This window comes from Corapipo altera, unplaced genomic scaffold, assembly GCF_003945725.1.
Source record: "Corapipo altera isolate COAL_440 unplaced genomic scaffold, ASM394572v1 255, whole genome shotgun sequence".
Classification (NCBI taxonomy): Eukaryota; Metazoa; Chordata; class Aves; order Passeriformes; family Pipridae; genus Corapipo; species Corapipo altera.
In genome coordinates, this window is record NW_020884929.1 from 2,597,950 (window position 1) to 2,617,145 (window position 19,196).

General features: G+C 41.3%; 1 protein-coding gene across 2 annotated transcripts in view; it reads right to left on the reverse strand.

Annotated features, from left to right (window-relative positions):
- Nucleotides 1–9,046, reverse strand: part of TRPC3 (transient receptor potential cation channel subfamily C member 3) — a 36,809-nt gene extending 27,763 nt beyond the window's left edge. Inside the window, exon 1 of one of the 2 annotated variants that reach the window (XM_027659029.1) lies at nt 9,001–9,046. Coding sequence is in view for 1 of the 2 variants with exons in the window: in XM_027659028.1 (XP_027514829.1) it covers nt 7,914–8,137 (224 nt within the window). In the remaining variant the exon portion in view is untranslated. Of the gene's footprint in view, nt 1–7,913; nt 8,583–9,000 lie in introns of those variants that run through there. The other variant, XM_027659028.1, reaches the window with a different exon arrangement.
- Between the last annotated feature and the right edge of the window lie 10,150 nt (nt 9,047–19,196).

Genomic DNA, 19,196 nt, shown 5'->3' on the forward strand with positions numbered 1-19,196 from the left:
TGTAAGACATCTCCTCAGAAGCCCCTCTCAGCTCAGTGCATATATAAAATGAAAACACATCTACTACGCTACTTTCAGTAGTAATTAAAACTATCCATCACAGGCATTCAAGCTGATGGTATAAGGCAGGCAACATTTGTGCTTACTGTATTGTAGATCACACAAAAGGGAGGTGAAAACACACTTTCTTCATGATGTCTTGCCAAGCAACACATAATGAAGCTGATCTCACACCTACTGTTACTACTAGAAACATTTAAACCTGGAAGCTTCTACTCACAAGTCAATTTGATCAAACTACAAGCCTTTGAAAAACAACAGTACATACACATTCAGCAGACTTCCTAACTAAACTGCTCACAGATTCCAGACACCAGGAGTCATCCAGCATAGGCTGGGAGCAGCTCTCACTCCACTTAGGACTCCTGCAATGTTGTGGATTTTGTTCATCCTATTTCTACATCTACCATTCCAGCAGCTGAAAGAAGAGAGCTAAAATCATTACATGAGTGTATGTATATATATTTAGTTAGTTATAGAAGTTCCCATGAATTCTTGCAATATAATCAAGAAAAATGGGAAAGTCAAAGAGCTAATGAATGAAAATGAAAACTTGGATGAGAGGCTGCACTGGGAAGAGAAAACCTGAGTGTAGGAAAGTGAGATTGTTTAGAAAACGACACTGAGAACCAGGGAGCCTGTGAACCCTCTGCAAAAAATGGTTGCAAAAGCAGAAAGAGGGAGAAAAGAGAAACAGAAGAAAAGAAAGGGTGAGTAAGCTAATTTGGAAAACACAGAAACTGGAATTATGAACCAGAGAAGGTATTGGCTGGGAGTACTGGGGAGCAAACAGGGCTGAGAGAACAGCCCTGGGATGCTGAGCTGGATCTAGCTAGGTAAGGAAGCTAGAGATGGGACAGGAGGTTCAGAGCACTGAGACCAGATAGGAATTACAAAGAAAATGGGCTAAAGGATGAGAATTTGAGGAGCAGATGCTGCCTAACTGGAGAAAACAGGAAACAACTGCCTGGCAAGGTCTGAAACAGCAGAATAGATGGAATCAGGCTAAAGAGGTCACAGCTGGGGGAAGAACAGAAGCATTTGCACCTGCCAGAGCAGAGGCCAAAGGCCTGGAAAGGTGCTCAGGATACTGCAACCTTCCTTCACCACCATCTGCAAACAAATGTGAAACCCATCAGCAACCTCCCTTTGCTTTCTAGTGCAGCTCAATAGTGAGAAAGACAGTCTCCAGCTGCTATCAGCTAATCCTCTGATACAGATCCCTCTGAAGGGATAGGGATCACTTGAGATGATCTGATGGGCACAGGAACACCAAATGCAGCTGATAAACAATGTAAGAGTTAATGGAAGGTGTGCTTTGAATACACATAACACTATGTGTGTATATATATATATATATTTAAATGCTACATAGAGACAAACAGGCCTCATAATTCCAAATTTGGTCCTTAAGTCCTATATGCCTCTGTTTCTCATCTTTAGAAAAAGAACAGCTGGCTTCTATTTTGCAGGAGCATTGTGAAAATTAATTTATTCGCTTTGGTGAAAAACTCAGATACAGGAGTAAAAGGCCAGACAGAAAAACCGAAGAGGAAATTAATCCTTCTACCCTCAGTGCATGAGAAGAGATGTGGGTCCGTGTAATGAATGCTGAGGGCAAACCAAAATATTAAACTGCCCTTTTTAAGCAAACCCTGTCAGTCTGAGGAAGGACAGAACCAAGGGAAAAATGCCACATGCACCTTTGGGCACAAAAAGATTACCCATTGAAGGGGGCAGAATGGAACCTGCATGGGCAGCTGCAAAAGCTAAATATCCTGATGACCTCAAGTTCATACTCACAGCCAGAGGAACAGTGAGCTTTGCTGTATTAATACCCCACAGAATACACCCCCTGTCAGCACTGGATGCAGCAATGTCAGCCCTAAGAGTTATCATTGGGCATAACTAATTCCATTCAGGTTGGGAGAATATGTCTGGCCTTCCAGCTATCTGCATCACCTGCAATAAATTCAGCAAAATGTAAAATCTTAATCACTTTATCACAGCTACAAATATCCTAAAACCCAGTTAAACAAATGGGCAGCTCCACTGCACATCAAGTGAAGAGTTGTGATGCTCATTATCAAGGGCAGGTCTCTCGTGGGATGAAGTGTTTGATTTTTCACATTTTCAGCTGTGGTTGGTATTTTTGGACTACCTGAAACAGCCTGAGTGGCACTGCAGTACAAGCAATGCTAACTGCTATTTACTTTTTGAAATATGTGGCAAAAGTGCTTTGGCAAACATGACAGGATCCATTTTTTGTTTTCTTTCTCTTCTGTACCACTTTCTTTAAATCTATGAAAAAGGCAGCATAACAGAGAGGATTTGTGACTCTTAAACATAGAATTGATTTAATGTCTTAAAGCTCAGGCATATTTCCAATTTAGGAGTACTCAGACAAAGATTTGAGTGCACATGGTGAACAGCCACACTATGCTATTACCTTATTCCCTAACAAAATCAGAAGTAAAATCCCTTTTTTTTTTTCCTCATAGTTTCCTTTTAAACAAGATCTTATTGCCTGCTATGCTGTTACATTTCTATTCTTCCTCCACATCCAAAAACATATAGGAATAGAAATGTAGTTGTTTACTGCAATGTCATGAAGAAAAAAATTAAAAATGTAAAAAAGACAAATAGACTCACGCTCACTTCTTAAGATTCTATACTGTCACTCCAAATCTCATTTATCTTTCATGAAATACATAACAATAGATTTTCCCCTATATATTCTGTTTAATTTTTCAGCATATTTTGAAATATGACATTTAGTTTCATTTTATCTATCTTTCTTTCAAAACCCACTGTCAGACTGAGGTGATTCATCTGACTTCCATAAAGAGAGATATATCCTTTCAAAAGTGTTGTATCAGAGTATCTTCCCAATAAGGAAGATATCCTTAACTATAAATCTTGTGACAGAAATGATATATTTGAAGTGACTGCAATATCTTCTCGAAATCAAGATGAACATTGCTTGGTATTTCAATGACTAAAATATTGCCAAGACATCCCCAATCCCCCCCAAAAAAAAATAAAAAGCAAAAAATCTTGTACAGCACCACACAGCCAGAAGACTTTTAGGTTCATCCACACCTCTCTCCTTCCACTTTTCCCTCAGCAAATTCAAAGACTTCAAAGCCAGCACAGCTCTGGTCAGAGCACTGTATGCAAGAAGTATCAGGTACAAGGTCTCCTATTCCATTTTCTGCTTTCCTCTTCATCATCTAATATTTTTAAGCTATCTCAAAGCATTAAGAAAATACTTAAAATTTTACTTTTAAGGGTTTAATCATTTTCAGAGAATTTTATGTGTAATATTTGCCAACTGAAATAATCGAACCAACAAAATCTCAAGTTGTGTCTCTAAATATCATTAGACTGGCTTAAAAATATGATTAAAATAGAACTAAGTGTGCATTAATTACTCGTGTTCTATTTCCAAAGCCTTTTAAGTTCAGATTGTCAACCCTGTCTCTGTAAGGAGCTGACAAGTGACATTAAAGGAAGGAAGGAGGGATGGAAATCATGATGCTTCTCTTCCCAACTGTTCCAAACAGTTGAAAGAACGCACAAAAAAAATACATCTGTAGGATGCATGGCAAAAACCCCACGAAAACACCGAGTAAGAAAAATGCCCAGTTATTCTATTTTAATTATTCAGTAGAGATAAGGAAGGATGGAATCGGAGATCAGTCATGTTAACTGACCTGTTTCACCACATCTGGACATGTTTTACTTGGACTTATTTCCTAAAGGATCACATCACCTTTCAAGACCTTTACCTAAAAAGTGTCACAAGCTCTCAGACAGAGCAACATTACGTACACTCTGAACAACCAACTGGTTCGTTACATAGCAGGCAAATAAGACACAAAGAGCTATCCTACATTATAACACGTTTCTGTTTACCTTAAATATTTTCATCTAAAACGTGTGACCTTCGTACGGGAAATAAAAAATTACTTTAAAGAATTTTCCGCTAAACAAGCAATGCCCCCTCGCCTCTTGTGCTTTGAACAAATCACATTTACCATGAACTTACACTGCATCATATCATTGCCTACGTACAGGGCAAGGGATTTGAGCAACACAGCAACTGCAAAAGGCTGGAGAAAGCCTGATAATCCCTCTGCTTCTTCCATGGGCTGTTTCAATGAAAGAATCCTCCTCTGTTCCCTGCCTAACCCTTTTCATGTTCAAACTTCGAGAACTGCAGCAGAACAGAAAAGTGGGACAAACAAATGACACGATAGTTCCTTACTCCTTATCCTGCTCATTATCTCATCTACAGCAATCCAAAAGATTTATAATCTTGTTTCTAAGTCTATTCTTTGAACACTGCAAACCACATAAGTAATTCTAAAAGAAAAGGAGAGTAGCTGGAGAAACAGGAGGTTTCACTCTGGGCCTTCCCAGATCCATAGAGCAATTTTCTAACATTTGTGCTGAAGAACAGGCTGTTATTCCTCCTGAACTATTAAATGCAATAAAAGATGGCATCAACAATTTACAAGCAGTTTACCCCACGGCTGAACTACAGTACATTAGTGATCCTGATTCTAACTCTATCTCTGAAAAGGAAATGCAGCCCAGTGATTACAGAAAGATCAGATAAGTCCATCATGCCCACAGCGCTTAAAAGCAACACCACTGGAGTCAGCCACAAAGGAGATGAGGATTGTGACTCCTGGTCTGCTAAAAGTAACCTCTAAGGTCCCAGCTTTAAAATTAAAGATAATTGCCTTAAAAAGTGAGTGCTCAGACATGCACATACATAAGAGCAGCATTGGAGCTCGTGATGTCTGAGATAGCTTAAACTAAGTGACTTCAAAAAAGTCTTGTTACTATCCCAGGAAAAGACTGTGCAGTTCCATGGAAGGAAGCAGCTCCCTGCTCGGTGCAGGGCCACAGGCAGTGTTGGAGGGGCAATCCCCCTGTTTCATTCCCTCTCCCATCCCTCCAAGCTCTGCTACAGCCATGTGCCAGAAGAGGCCGCTGGTTAAATTTGTTTCTTCACCAGTAAAAACGGTGTCACCTTCATCTCTGTTTGCATGGAAGCTTGCACTTGTTCCACACAATTTGGGAGTCCCTGCAGCAAATCCAAAAGGCATTAAATGAGAGGTTCCTTCTCCCTTCTGTGAACTACTGCCTGGGCTTTCCAGAAGAGGGAGGTGAATTGAGCTGAACAGCAGAACATAAATCAGGCCAGCTGCAAGATCTGACTTAGGTCTATACTCTCCCACTGGTCTGAAACGACACAATCCATCATCCAAAATGCCCTCGTGTCAGCTCACAGAAGTTCTGGCTCCAAAATGGAAAGAATTAGTCAAAAAACAAATGGAACAAAACACAGTGAGATATCAGGAGGAGGTGTACACACACTTAGTTTGTTCCATCCCCTCCCGCCCCACAAACTATGCAGAGCTTTTTCCTACCATTACTCTTCACTAACTCCTCGAGGGAAAATACCATCCATCTGAATTCCTGTGGGAAAAGAGGAGTAGATCTTGATGACAGGAGGGCATCTATACACACACAGAGCAAGGAAAATATCTCATCAGGAAAGAACCAAGTTAACAGGGCTGCAGCAACAAAGAATTTTAAAGCTCCTTTGGAACTCAGTCCTTTGTTTGTGTTCTGTTGTTCCAGTCACAAAACTCCGCTGTGATTTTCAGAGATACTCAGAATATAATTCAGATACGCAGAAAATCAGGCATCTAATGCCTAGAACATTTAATGTACAGTTTTCATCCACTTTTTTCCCACTGGGACATATAGTACTTCGTGAAACAAGGAAACAAGTATTACATGCATTCTGTAATCTTGGTGGGAATCTGAGGTTAATTACTTTTTTCCAGCAATATTTGGCACAGGAGGGAGCCAGTTGTACACTGACAGGTACCTTGCACAGGTTGCAGCTTCCAGAAAGAAGACACTTCAAACACCAGCTAAGTCTGTCTGCTTGTGCAAGCTACTTCACATCTTCCTGCCTCTTTCCCCTCATACCCTGTACTGAATATTTATACTACAAATTCTTCCAGATAAGGATTCTCACACTGGCTTTGTGCACACTAAAGCTTTACACGTGTCAATATGAGTGCATTTTGAGCAAACTGATACTCAGAAATAAACTCATCTTTATTTCATTAGCACACCTGCTGATTTTAGGCACTAGCACCAAACACAAAATGTTACCCCAGGAGAAAAATCCCAGTGCCATACTGAGGATGACCACAGGCACATAACAGGGAAAATGGTAGTTCTGGGTCTTTACCTCTGTGCCCCAATATTTCAATACACTCCTACTCCATAAATCAATGTCAGCCCTTTTGCCAGTCCATCTGAAGTACTGCTCTAACAGACTCCCAGGACAGGACCACAAGAATGATACACAAGGAAGCAATTCCAAGAGATGGAGCTCACTCCAGGCTCAAATACCTATAGCTGTGTGAAGTGTATTCCAATTTGATCCCTTGGTGGCATAATACCCATTTCTTAAAGAAAGGAATGTGCCAACTGTTCTAGAAGGACACTGGGGATCCAGGAGTTTAGGACTCATACCTTATAATTCATCTCAGATAGCTTCAACTGTCTAAAAATAAAGTGTCCAAGTCTAAACTAATCCTCCAGGTTCTTTTTATGGTGGATAAAGACAGGCACCTCAAGAAAGAAGACAAATGACTACGCTGCCTTTCCCACTGCTATTTCCTCTCCCATTCCATCAACTATAAGGGAGCCTAGACAAGCAACTCAAGCACAACTAACTTTCTGACAGGTAAAGACATGCGAAAGGTCAATTCACTTGAAATCCAGATTGCTGGGCACAGGGTATTTGAGAAGAATTTCTGCACTGGGATAGTAAAAATCACTTTTATTTGTGATTATCCTATTGTATGCACTACCCTAATTATTTCTGCACTTTACAGTTGTCTCTAGGGTGATTTTAATTAAGGCTTCTTCTATAAATGCTGAATATCTTATCTTAAAACTCAGCGTGTTTGGTATCTGGTAATTAAAGTATTTAATTAAAAACTAAATATTGTCCTGAAAGCATAAAATACTCAAGTAATCCTCAGAGGTATATCTATCTAAACTGCAGCATGCTATAAAAATAAGTGAATAATTCATGGACAACCTACATTTTACAAGTCAAGGAAAAGAAAGTTAACATCCCTACTAGTAAAATTTAATATACTTGTCTTGCAGTAAATCTAGTCATGGTCAAGATCTTTATATATATATATGGAGATACATATATATATATGACTGCATTTTAGAAAATGAACTTAAATTTTGGAAGAGCACATCAAACAGGATAAAACAGGATAAGATGCATCTCAAGAAGCAAGGATTTTCTGCACAGGTGTCCTAGATTTCCGTGGGGAATCTCTCTTTACCACAGCATAGACTTGCAACAAATACACAGGTATAAAAGGGACGTATTAGCACCGCGAGTACAAAAGGGTGCAATGGGTTCGCTAAGACCTCAGCTGAACCAATAATCAGGCAATTTCTCGGCGGCTACACTTGTATCCAGGGGAAGGGGAAGAAAAGAAAGAGATGGAACCTCTTGTGCCCAGGCACACGGGGCAAAGGCAAAGCCCAGGGGCTGAGGAGGGGCGCCGAGGGCAGGCAGGGAGCGGGCGATGCCCCGAGGGCACTTTTCCCGGTGTCCCGGCGGTCGGACGGCGCGGTCCAGCCCCTCTCCCGGACCGCGGGGCCGGCGGCGACTCCCGGCCCCGAGCGCCGCAACTTCCCGGGAGCAGCATCCCCGCGGCCGCTCCGGGGAAGTTGCCGGCCGGCACCCTCCGAACCCACCTCCCCCCCTCCCGGGCCCCACTTACATGGTGCTGGCAAAAGGGGGGGGCGAGTAGTAGCCGTAGGGCTCTCGGAGGGTTTTGACAGCCCTTTGGGGTGGCGGAGGGGGCTCCGGCCCCCCATTGACGCCTCTCCAGCCGCGGCGCCGGCGCTGCTGCTCCTCTTCCTCTGCCCCCTCCTCCTCCTCCTCCTGCTGCGGGGGGAAGGTCACTCTCCCCTGCTCCTTGCTCTTCCTGCTCTTGCTCGACATGGTCAGGGTCTCCTCAGGCGGCGGTGCTGGCGGCGGCTGCTCCCGCTCCCGGCCGGCCTCGTCCTGCGGCGTGTGCGGCGGGGAAGGAGGCGGGAGAAAGAGGAGAAGGAGGAGGAGGAGGAGGAGGCAAGCCCTGCCCGGTGGGGGACAGAGCACCTGGAGAGGACAAACTCCTCTCCACAAAGCCGCGGCCGCCCCTCCGCCCTGTGCTCCCGGCGCCCGTCGGGAAGGCGGCGCGATGCGCAGCCCGGCAGCGGGAGCCGGGAAGTGGTGCCGGGGAGGCGAGCGAGACACAGGGCTCCCGGCGGCGGCGGCGGCTCTGCCCCGCTCCTCCTCTCCCTGTCATCATCCCTCGCTAGGACAGCATCGTCACGGAGGCAGCGGGGCCGGGGACGGCACGGCCGCCTCCCGCAGCGGGCGCTCCGGAGAGGAGGGGACGCCCCCACCCCACCCCCGTCACGGCTCGGGGGGCGTGAGGGGGAGGCGCGTTATCCCGGGACCGCTACAAATGTCCCACAGCCGCCCCCGCCTCCCCGCCCACCTGAGGTACATCCTTTTCCCGCCACGCCTGGGCTCCAGGTGTCGGCATTGCCGATGTGGGGAGCCCTCAGGATGTTCTCCCCCGGCGGAGGGTCCCTGCAAAGCCGGCACCCAATCCTGAGGGGGCCGGGGCTACTCGGCTCCGGTAACAACGGTGGGGTGCTGGCAGCAAGGTAATTTTTATTAAAATGGCCCGAAAGCTGTGCCCAGCCCGATCAAACCCTCACAGAGCTCGGTCGTTACTTAGAGAAATACTCAGCCCCACGGTGGAAGCAGTGAAGTTGAAATTTTCAGGTAAAAAGACATACTTTTGACTGACTTACCGAGGGCAAAAGCGAGCCAAGGTTCCCAAGGTGCTCCAGATGTCTCTGCCTTAGACTTGACTGATTTGCGTGGTGCCAAGCTGGAAAACACTGGGAGGATGCTGAGACACCCATGGCATGTAATCAGAGCTAATTATGCTCTATAGATACCAGTCACAAAGATTCCTGCTGTACAGCGATGTACTACCTCTTCTCTTCTTATGAGGGGGGGTTTGGTGTGTTATGCCACGGGGAAAATTATTCTGTGACAAAACTGCAACCCCGTTAAAATCAAGGCAGAGAATGTGTGTTTTTATACCCAGAGCATCCAGAACAGTACGTACACAGAGACCACATGTGTCAAATTATGTATAATAAAGGTATTTCTTTGTCTATGCACTACTGAGATGCCATTTTTCTCTTGTTTTAAACTTTTTTGCAGCATTATGTGGCTATCAGTATAAATTTGCATGTATCTGCATTCAAATTCTGTATTCAGGTCCTGCTGAAATTGATATCTAGATGACTTTTCCAATAGCTTCAGAGAAAGTAGACTTTAAATCCACATATGACTGCTTAGATGGAATTCTCACCTGCAAGCATCATCAAGTCTCTTAGCATAATTAAATAATAACTCATTAGTTCACAGTACTATCAGTATCATCCATGGTTTTATCTTTGTTGTTTCCCTGTGTATGAAAGTTGTCCTCCTGAGACACAGGAAAAGCCAAACAAGAGTTTCACAGAGATAATTTGCTCAGCTACAGCTTTGAAGAAGGAATTGGGTTTTGTTGTTGTCAGTTTAATTAATTTTCATATTGAACTGCTTGGGGAAGTGGCTTTTTATGTCTTTTGTCACATGCAAAAGCCCTTTGAGGCCTTTGAGTGGAATTATGTACATGATAGAGCAAATTTTGCTCTCTAAGAAACTAATGTATTGTGTAGCTACTGTAACTTTGAAGTGCTTGGGGTTATTCATGTAGGACAGTCTAGGTGTCTAACCTAATTATACACACTGTATTGGTGTTATACATTTCAGAGCAAAGCCATGCAGCAGTCTGCATCAAACCTTGCAGTCTTCCACTTATGATAGTGCCCATATCCTTTTTTTTAAAAAAAAATCCCCTGTTATTACAATGGGCTACAGGAATGGACTTCCAATTGCCTTGAGAACAGAACACAGAAGTGCAGATGAAAGTCAATGAGAAATGCTCTTGCTTCCCAAATGTATGCTTAGAGCAAGGGTTCCACATATCAAGATTTATTTTCTTTTTGGAAGTAGACAGAAAAGGGGTTTAATATCGGTTCTTTGTTTTAAGAAAGTCATGTTTTTGCTTTTTCCACTATGCTTCCCATCAATAGTTTGACTTATGTGTTCTGTGGCCTGTGTTTTTCATAATCTGAGTATTGTGTAAGTAGAGATTAGTTTGCTGTTTCTACAAGGAAAGGTAATGTCCACTATCTATTCTGTTGTCCAAGTGTCACTGATAACACTTGACTTGGAAGTCATCCTTGCAGAAGCCTTCATGACACATCCCTCCATTTCAAGGGGTAAAATGATGATATATCCCTAAATAATTGCAATGCTATACATTACAGTCTATATTTCACGCCACAGAACATTCACCTAAACTGTTTCTGTATTTTAGTTCTGAGAATGCCCTGTGAGACAGTGGCAAAAAACCTTATTCAAGTCATGGTATATATTCCTTCATCCTGCTCTTCCTGCTTTACTTACAGGAAATTACCAGAGGTCAATTTTGGCCAGCACTTGTTTGCGTCTCAACTCTACAATAAAATAATAGTGGAGAAATTTTCCGGAGATCCGACCTGAAAAACAGCCAGGATGGCAACAAAACAATCCATTACAAATCTCAAATGAGCTTTGTACGGTTACAGTCTTGGACTATTTCATATTTCTAGTTGAAATGGGCAGGGTAACAATCTCAGTCACTGTAAAATGGTGTCTAGAAAATTCACCCCAGTTTGAAGTATCAGGCTGCTACCAAAACACAGTATGGGAACAGGGATTAGAGAATCTTTGTGTGATCAAACTTCAGCCATCACTGTCTTACCTGACAGAAAGAATTTAAAAATCATCGCTAATTGGCCAATTTCTAACATGCCAATGCTCCAAATCATGATTCTTCTCAAAACTATCCAGTGTAATCAAAGTATCAGGTAGATGTCAACATATCCCAGCTGCAGAAAGAGAGGGAGAAAGGATGAGTGGATTGGAAATAGCAAGCAGGGTGATGCAGGCAATCTTGTGCTGGCTGTTGATTTAGGTGGCAAAGACTTCCCAAAGGCTGCCAATCTGGTACGTTTTGTGAAAGCTGACTTGACTTTACAGGGTTTGGAAGTGATGTCATTTTAATTTTGAAAACTGCTTCCTGGAAGTTGCTTAGACAGGAGTAAAATAATGAAAGGAGTACTGCTTTGAGGACAGACACCGAGCAGAAAAGCCCAAAAGATTTACAGCAAACAGTGAAACATATGGTATTATATTACTGAAGGTACTAGATTATTCATCATACTCTTTGTCTTTTAGAACATGGATTTAATGCCATAACTGTCCTATGTTTGAACTGGAATTGCAGTAAGAATACAATCCCTCTTTTTTTTTTTTTTCACCAGACTGACTTGACCAAGACAGGGTGGAATTAGAGTGGAATAGGGTTTTGTTTTTATGGATCAATATTTTTCTGTCCTCCTCAAAATGATGAGAATTATACAATTCAGATTTTAAAATTGCTATTGGCAATATTCTTCAGCTGGAAGGGAGTGATCGAAAAACTGCTTTTCTAAACTGAAATAAAGTCCCTCTTAAGAACCCCCAGCAACAAATCTCCTTGAAATATTCTCAAAAACATGAGTTCTGTATTTCTCTCTCCATTTTTCTTTCAGCATTCAGAATGAACGAAGTAAAGATCTGAAATATGAAAACAAATAATACAGCTGGCATTCAGTATAATGAAATATCAGGAAATATATTCAGATTCTCAGACTGAACTAACACAGCAGTAAGGCCTTCCAGGTCTATGGAGCACCTAAAAGAGTGGCTATGCACTTCAGTAAGGCTGGGAAAAGTGATGGGGAAAACAAATAATTTAGTGAATTGTGCCCTGGGGTTTTCCTTCTCTGAGAGCTACATTAACAGTGTTAATTTGAAAATAAATCTAACATCCTTGTTGAAAATTGGGTTGTCAACACTAAGACCTTCTGTTGAAACTAAGTGATTTAGAATTAAGAATGAGCAAAATCCAAGAAACTTCTAGTAACAATTTCCCTTGCAGAACAACTTTGTGTGTCATGTATCCCAAATTATTATTTTCCTGCTTTATTAAAAAAAAACCAAAACAGTAAGAGTATCTTCCCTCAAGAAACAAAACTGGTTTTTATTTGCTTGAAGTGATGGGTGAAGAGAAGCAAAAAGACACTCCTGGTAATGCTAGAAATAGAATCCAGGTCGTGCAGTACATTGAACCCTTCTCTAAGTGTGTGTGCACTACTTTCATAAAAATTGGGAAGTTGGTGGGAATAGCAACAGTGTAATGAAAGCAAAATTGGCCTTCTTTGCCTCATACTGGGAATTTGCCTACTTGCCAAGAACCCAGTGTTTTCAAGGACATTTAGCTCCTACATCAAGGACTTCTATGAAAGTCTAAACAGGTTAATCAGCGTGAAGAAAAAAGAAGGAGTGATGTGATGTCACTGCTCTGTAAGCAGATCTCAGCCTCAGAACTAATATTATGGTTTAAGGCTTTAAAATGAGATGAAAAGACACATTCCTGAGACTCGAGCCTGTAATTCCAGGCCCACTGTGCAGCCATTCAGGCCCATGTGAAGTGAGTGGGTACAAAAATCACCTACTGCAAACCAGGCCCTCAGAGCTGTGTGCTGCACTTGTATTATGTGGTCTACTTTATGGTATTAAAAGGCTACTGAAGTCTCCTGCCAATGAAGCCATTAGATAGACAGCCACATTTTCAAAGGGCTGCAAAATATCTACCAGACAAAATGGACGTAGTCCTCTTTCTTTTTGGCATTAAGTGGCAACTACATGTACATTTACATATTTGTATCTCTTAGCTCTTCTTTTTTTTCCCAAGGCAAGCCAGGTATGTCTTTAGACAAGCCCAATGTCTCTGTGAACATCTGAGTGAATTCACAGGATCCTGAGCCTATTCCAGTTAAGTCTTATTCCTTTCTTTTCACTCGTACCAGTAGAAATGAGAAGCTAACAAAACTGCTGCTAGGAAAGGGACTACAGAATCCATTCCCTTATCTCTGCATTGCCCTGGGGGTGTATGTGGCTCATAACCTTTAAAAAGTATACTTTTATAAGATTTGCTTATCACTTATATATAAGGCTGGATTTTCTTCCTTCCGTTGGTTTCCATATCCCTGTGTCAGTCAATACTCCTTGAAAATGTAAACATGAACCTTCACCTATTGCTGAGCGCTGGGAACCATGTGATAAATAAATTTATTGTCACAAGACACCATCTTTAACAAGTAAGTTTTCTTTTTGACAGTGGTTCAGATATGGGTGGATAAATGCCCTTCTGTCCCCCTTGCTGGTTGATAGCAAAAATTATTGCATGGATAATATCCAGTGTTTCAGCTAATGAGCTTGAGAGTTGCAATGGATGTATGGAGTGCAGAGTAGCTCTTATTTTAGAAAGTTATCAATGATTTCCATCCTGTGCAAGTAATTAAGTCTGAGTATTTTTGGACACAGTTTGATCTTTCTTTAATTGGGGGAGCAGGATTTGAGTCACTGTGGGGATCAGAATAGGGGAAGAGGACTCAATAAAAATAATAGCAAGAAGCAAACAGGTCAAGTGATGAATTAAAACAATTCACAGTGAATTTTAAACCCAGAAAGAAGTGGATTTTTCATTTTGTTTTGTGAATTTATACTGTAATATATTTTAATTTGTAGACACATTCTCACTTGTGGCACCTTAGCAGAAAGAAATTTAAACAGCAGCTTACTGGTATAAAAAACAAATCTGAGTGACAAGCACGGCTCCCTGAGGAGGACAAAATCCTTCATCCTGCTTTGCACCATTCAAAGCTCCCTTGTCCAGGATTTCTGGTGATTTTGACTGAAAGTTTGCCTGATTCTGTCATAGTTCAGAGCCTACTTAAATTTTAAGTCTTAAATATACATATTCTGTGTGTTATATGTAGGGGGTTTTTAATTATTATTTCATACTTTCCTTGCAATTTTCCTACATTGTATGTAAGAAAAACAGCTTTTCAGAAAAAAGGAGTGAGAAAATGCCAATGTCTCTAGCAACTGAGAGGTGTTCAATAACAGAAAGAAAGGAAAACCCCCAAAGAAACAGGATATTTCTGTGAAAGACACTAATTTCTGTTGCACTTGCTGGTAGCAATCTTCAAAGCAACTGAGAGGGAAGATGAGTAAGCGTGGAAAAAGGAAGATGTGACAGTAGTTGTGAATTATTCCCTGCAGGCAATTTAAAATATACTGAAGATACAATATCTTTGGCCATGAAAATTAGAATAACTCTGCTGTTGTCAGTAACAGGTTCATTGAATTCATGTGTGTTTTGGGGAGGAAGATGGTTGTAGAGGTGAAAGGGTAGAGAACCTCAGCAGTCCTGTCTTTCACCACTCCCTGTGGTACCCTGGCATGTGTGACCAGGCACTGACACAAAGGTGTGGAAGTCACCTTTCCCACTTCACTTTCCAAATTAAGGAAAGTAAGAAAATCTTCAAGGATATTGTCACTTTTTTTTTTTTTTTTTTTTTTGGTGAGTTCAGGTCAATCCCATCAATCACATTGCAATCGCTTTCCATGAAGTATGAGATTCATATTTGGCTTTTAATAAAAACAGGAACCCATGAAAAGCTGGGAGAAATTTTCCCAGGTTTTCAGGACACAGCCAAATCCAGCTGGACTGGTGCCTCAGACAAACTAAGGAGAAAAGGTAAATCTCAGGAGACCCTCATAGGCTGCATTAATTTTTAAAACACCCATGTCCTGGTTTTTAGGAGCAACTACAGCTCCCATTAAAACTCAGAAAATGAGACCAGAGGTGCTTATTCAGCAGAAGGTAAAGTATTTTGTGATAACATGACAGACAGACACAGGGAAATGTCTTTCATGCAGAAAGCATTTCTATGACTATAATAGAGGTATTTCCATCTCCCTCAATATTTTTTCATTACATTGCCACAGCTGCTGAGTGGAAACTGCCTGTAACAATGAAATCTTTGTCCAGGAATCCCACCCCCTCTGCTTTTAGGTTCAGCTAAAAGGGATTTGATACCAATAGAGAGCACAAAGAAAATTCATCTTAATAAGAAGAGGTAGAATAAGCCCTGAAAACTTGAAATACTGAGCATCAAAATTAGTCTATAAGGGAAAAGTGATACAAATGGTCTCTTTATCAGATGAAACAGCTGTTGACAGAAATATGTGTCTGCCAAGCTGAGATTTTGGACAGTTAGGAATCTGCACATTGTGGACTTTGATGTGGGCGTGGAATTCATTTGAAGAGCTCTGAAGATTATTCAAGGGCTTGTTAAGAACTGATTTGTAAATATACATCCTGTGTGTAAAAACAGTGTGTTAAAAGACCTACAGAGCCATTTTAAAAAGCTGCAAAAATAAAACTGTGGCCAAAATTGGGTACTCTAATAACATCCCTTTTACATAGGTTATAATCAAAAAATAAGTAACGTGCAGCATTAGATAAAAAAATGTCAAGAGCCTCACACAATTAAACTTTCTGGTTTTGAAATTACATCATAAACCATCGAAGGGGAACCCTTTAACTGCTTAACTGTCACTTTAAAACAGGCTGTTAGCTTTGGCCATTTTTGAACAGTGCATTTTCAGCTTCAGGTAGTGCCGGACATAATTTCAGCCTAATTTCAGCAAACCTTTTAGCAAGAGTGACTCTGTTACACTGCCCATTCCATGCAACACTCAGAAATGGAAAGGACTGACTGCACAGGACTGTCTGATAGAAATGGGTGTCTCTGTCATACGTGAGGGACAGAAATGCAGCTTGAAAGAACTGTTCTTTCCTCTTGACACTTTGTAAGGAAGAGCCTTGTATCGGGTAAAACACGCCCGGAATTACATACATTATAAAAAGGGAAGGGTGAAAATTATTAAGAACACAAGCAAAGTTCTGAAAAGGCCAACACTGACTTGTCCCAAACCAGTGAAATAAACAGGAGAAAACTGAAAATATTTTGGAGGTTATTTTTGGCCATCTTCAGAGGTGACATCCCCAGAGAAACGAGGTGTAGATATTGAGATGGAAGGGAAAGAAGAAAGCATGAGTGTATTGGCATTTTTGTCCTTTTTTCCCTGTGACACCCCCCCAATTACCAAAACACAGCTCATTAGATCCTGAAAGGACTGCCAGACACTTTCCTGAACAGTGTCTCCCTGTAGCCCTGTTAAGTTAGATATGCTGAGCCAATTAAATCATCAGCATCCAGTTTTGTGGAATCCAGGAATAAAATCCAGATAAAAGGCACTAGCGTGCCCTTGACTTCTGCAGAAACTGAAAGATCCATGTGACAAACTGAATGTTACACCTAACTCTACATCCCATGAAGAAAAATAAGCAGGAAATTTTGTGTACCAAGACACATAAAGCTTGCTTGTTCCCATTTAAGTTCCCTACTTATATTCCTTTACTTGGCCCATCTTTCCTCTCTTCCCTCTGCTGCCATCCCTGCACAATGGAGCAACAATTATTAGAAGTTCTCACTGAGGCATTTGGAGCCAGTTCAGCAGCAAAGCTCTGGCAGAGAGTTACCTGTCACCACCATGGACTCTGTGAAACTGGGAAAGGAAATGTCAAGAGAAATGTTACCTGGGCATTTTGGATCAATCCCTGCTGCATTTGAGGTACTGTTTTACTGGCCTTTGGTCAGAGATTGTTCTCTTTTGTCTTCTCAGCCCTTCTGTGTTCTGCATAAACTTTTTCTTCCATTTGTCTCCTCTACGTTTTCTCCCCCTTGTATTTTATTCTTATATTTATTTGCTCTCTTATGTTTATTACTCTCTGTCACACAGTGCAGAAGAACAGAAGCTCTACCCAAAGTAGGCTAGATAAGAAAAGAAAAATCTGCGTTTTATAGTATCCATTGCTTGTCTCTTTTCATGTACTTATTTTAAAAGTTTTTTCCTTCTGATTTTTATATAGATATACAGTCCCTACGTCAGAGAGTCCTCTCTCCCCTGTTGCAGGGCACAACAGCACAGAACATACAATATAATCCCAGACTATAAATATATATATAAAACATACCACTCACTGTAGTGCTGCTTCTGCCTTTATTTTCCAGTTCTCTCCCACTAGTCTGGCTTTTGAGGCATTTTCTGTGCATTGCCCAGAAAATACCTGGATACTCTTGATGCCCAGGATACTCTTGATATGGGAGGGTGGGCCTAACCAATGAACCTGAGGTGGTTTGGCAAACACCTCAGAAAATAAAAGATCCTCCTGTGCAGCAACAGAGTAGGATTCAAATGAAGAAAATTCTGCACCACTGTAATGCTCTGATCGGTGGGTGCTGTTTGTTACACCAAGTAGCTGTTTAATAGAAATATCCTCTAACATCTATTTAAAATCATAACTGATTTTTTAATACTGACACAAAATTGTGGGGATTTGTGAAATCTATTGATTTATTTGGCTGCTGAATTGAAGGAGAAATAGGAGACATAATGAGAATGAATGTGAGGGGCATTGTGCACAAAAACAATTGACAGCTCAAGAGAAACAGACCCAAGCAGAGCATAAACACAGCCTTAAATGTTATTAAAACGGTACATTGGGTCATTCATGCCATTTGATTACTTTAACATTTGTAACCACATGGGACAAGGACCTGACATGAAGAATGGAATGGCTTTTGCACAATGGACTATTCAAAGTGAAGAATTGGCCAGGTGCATGACGGGCAATTTGCCTTCCTTTGAAGCATCTTGCATTTGCCAAGCAAAGTGGAGAATATTGGACTTGATGGATCATTGGCTTAATGGAGCATGGCAGATCCTATGTTCCTATTAAAACTGACTGGCACAGGGCATTGTTCCAAACACAGATTTGGGATTAAAAGTAAATGTGTATATTCCTCTGACCTTTTCCCATATTAAAAAATTACAAGTTGCACGGTTTCCGTTAAAACTTACTAATTTTACATGGCTTGACTTTTTAGTCCCGCTCTCTGATTTATGGATTTATTTATGAAACATATAATTTACTATTATTATTATATTATACTAATGTAAGATGCAAAAATTTGTGTGGCTGAGAAATGTGGTGGTCTTGTGACAGAAGTACCTCTGGGTAAAATGAAGAGAATAGGCTTGGGAAACCAGAGATACAATGCAGTGATCTCTGTCTTTCTTCCCTTTCAGCCAGTAAAATGTAACAAACCTACTCAGCCCACAGCCATCAAACCTTTTATCAGAATTAACCCAGAATTAAGAAATAAAAAAAAACATTTAAACCCTTTTTACAGGCAAAAGGAGGGCTGGAATGGATAAGTATCTCAGAATTACATCATTCTCTGCTGCCTTCTTTGTGGTGAGTCCACACCCTTAGGAAAAGGGCAAAGCAGGGCATCTACTGTGGTTGCCTGGCTGCCCATTAGTGCTACAAAACCCTCTCCCTAAGTTTAAAGGGACTTGTCTTGAAAGAAATTAGGTGTTTTACCTGTTTCTCTCTTGTCCTTTACTAGAAAGCTATTGAAGAACCTTTCCACAGTGATAAAGGAAAAGAGCTTTTAAAATCCATCTACCTCCAAGTCGTTTACTTCATAATTATTAAATTACTTCAGGGTGAACATCCTCCAGTGAGCAGTAATAGGAGCAAAGGAGGCTATCACACTATCTAACTTCTAAATTAAGTAATGAATTAAGAGTCTTCCCGGTGTCTTTATGTATCAATGGAGAAAAGGAGCAGCTCTTCCAAACAGTCATTCTGCATTAGGGAATGTAACAAGGGCTTTCCAATTTAGCCACCTACATTTGGTCCCTAAAGTCAGGTGGTGCCTTGGAGTCAGAGAGGAGAAGCCCTAAAAGGAATTTCTAGGGCAGAGGATATTTTATATCAGCAACAAAACGGAGATGGGGGAATTCCAGAATTTTGGGAAGCACAGAAGCGCCAAGGTTGCTGTATTTTAACATGGATTTTATGTGACGTCAGAAC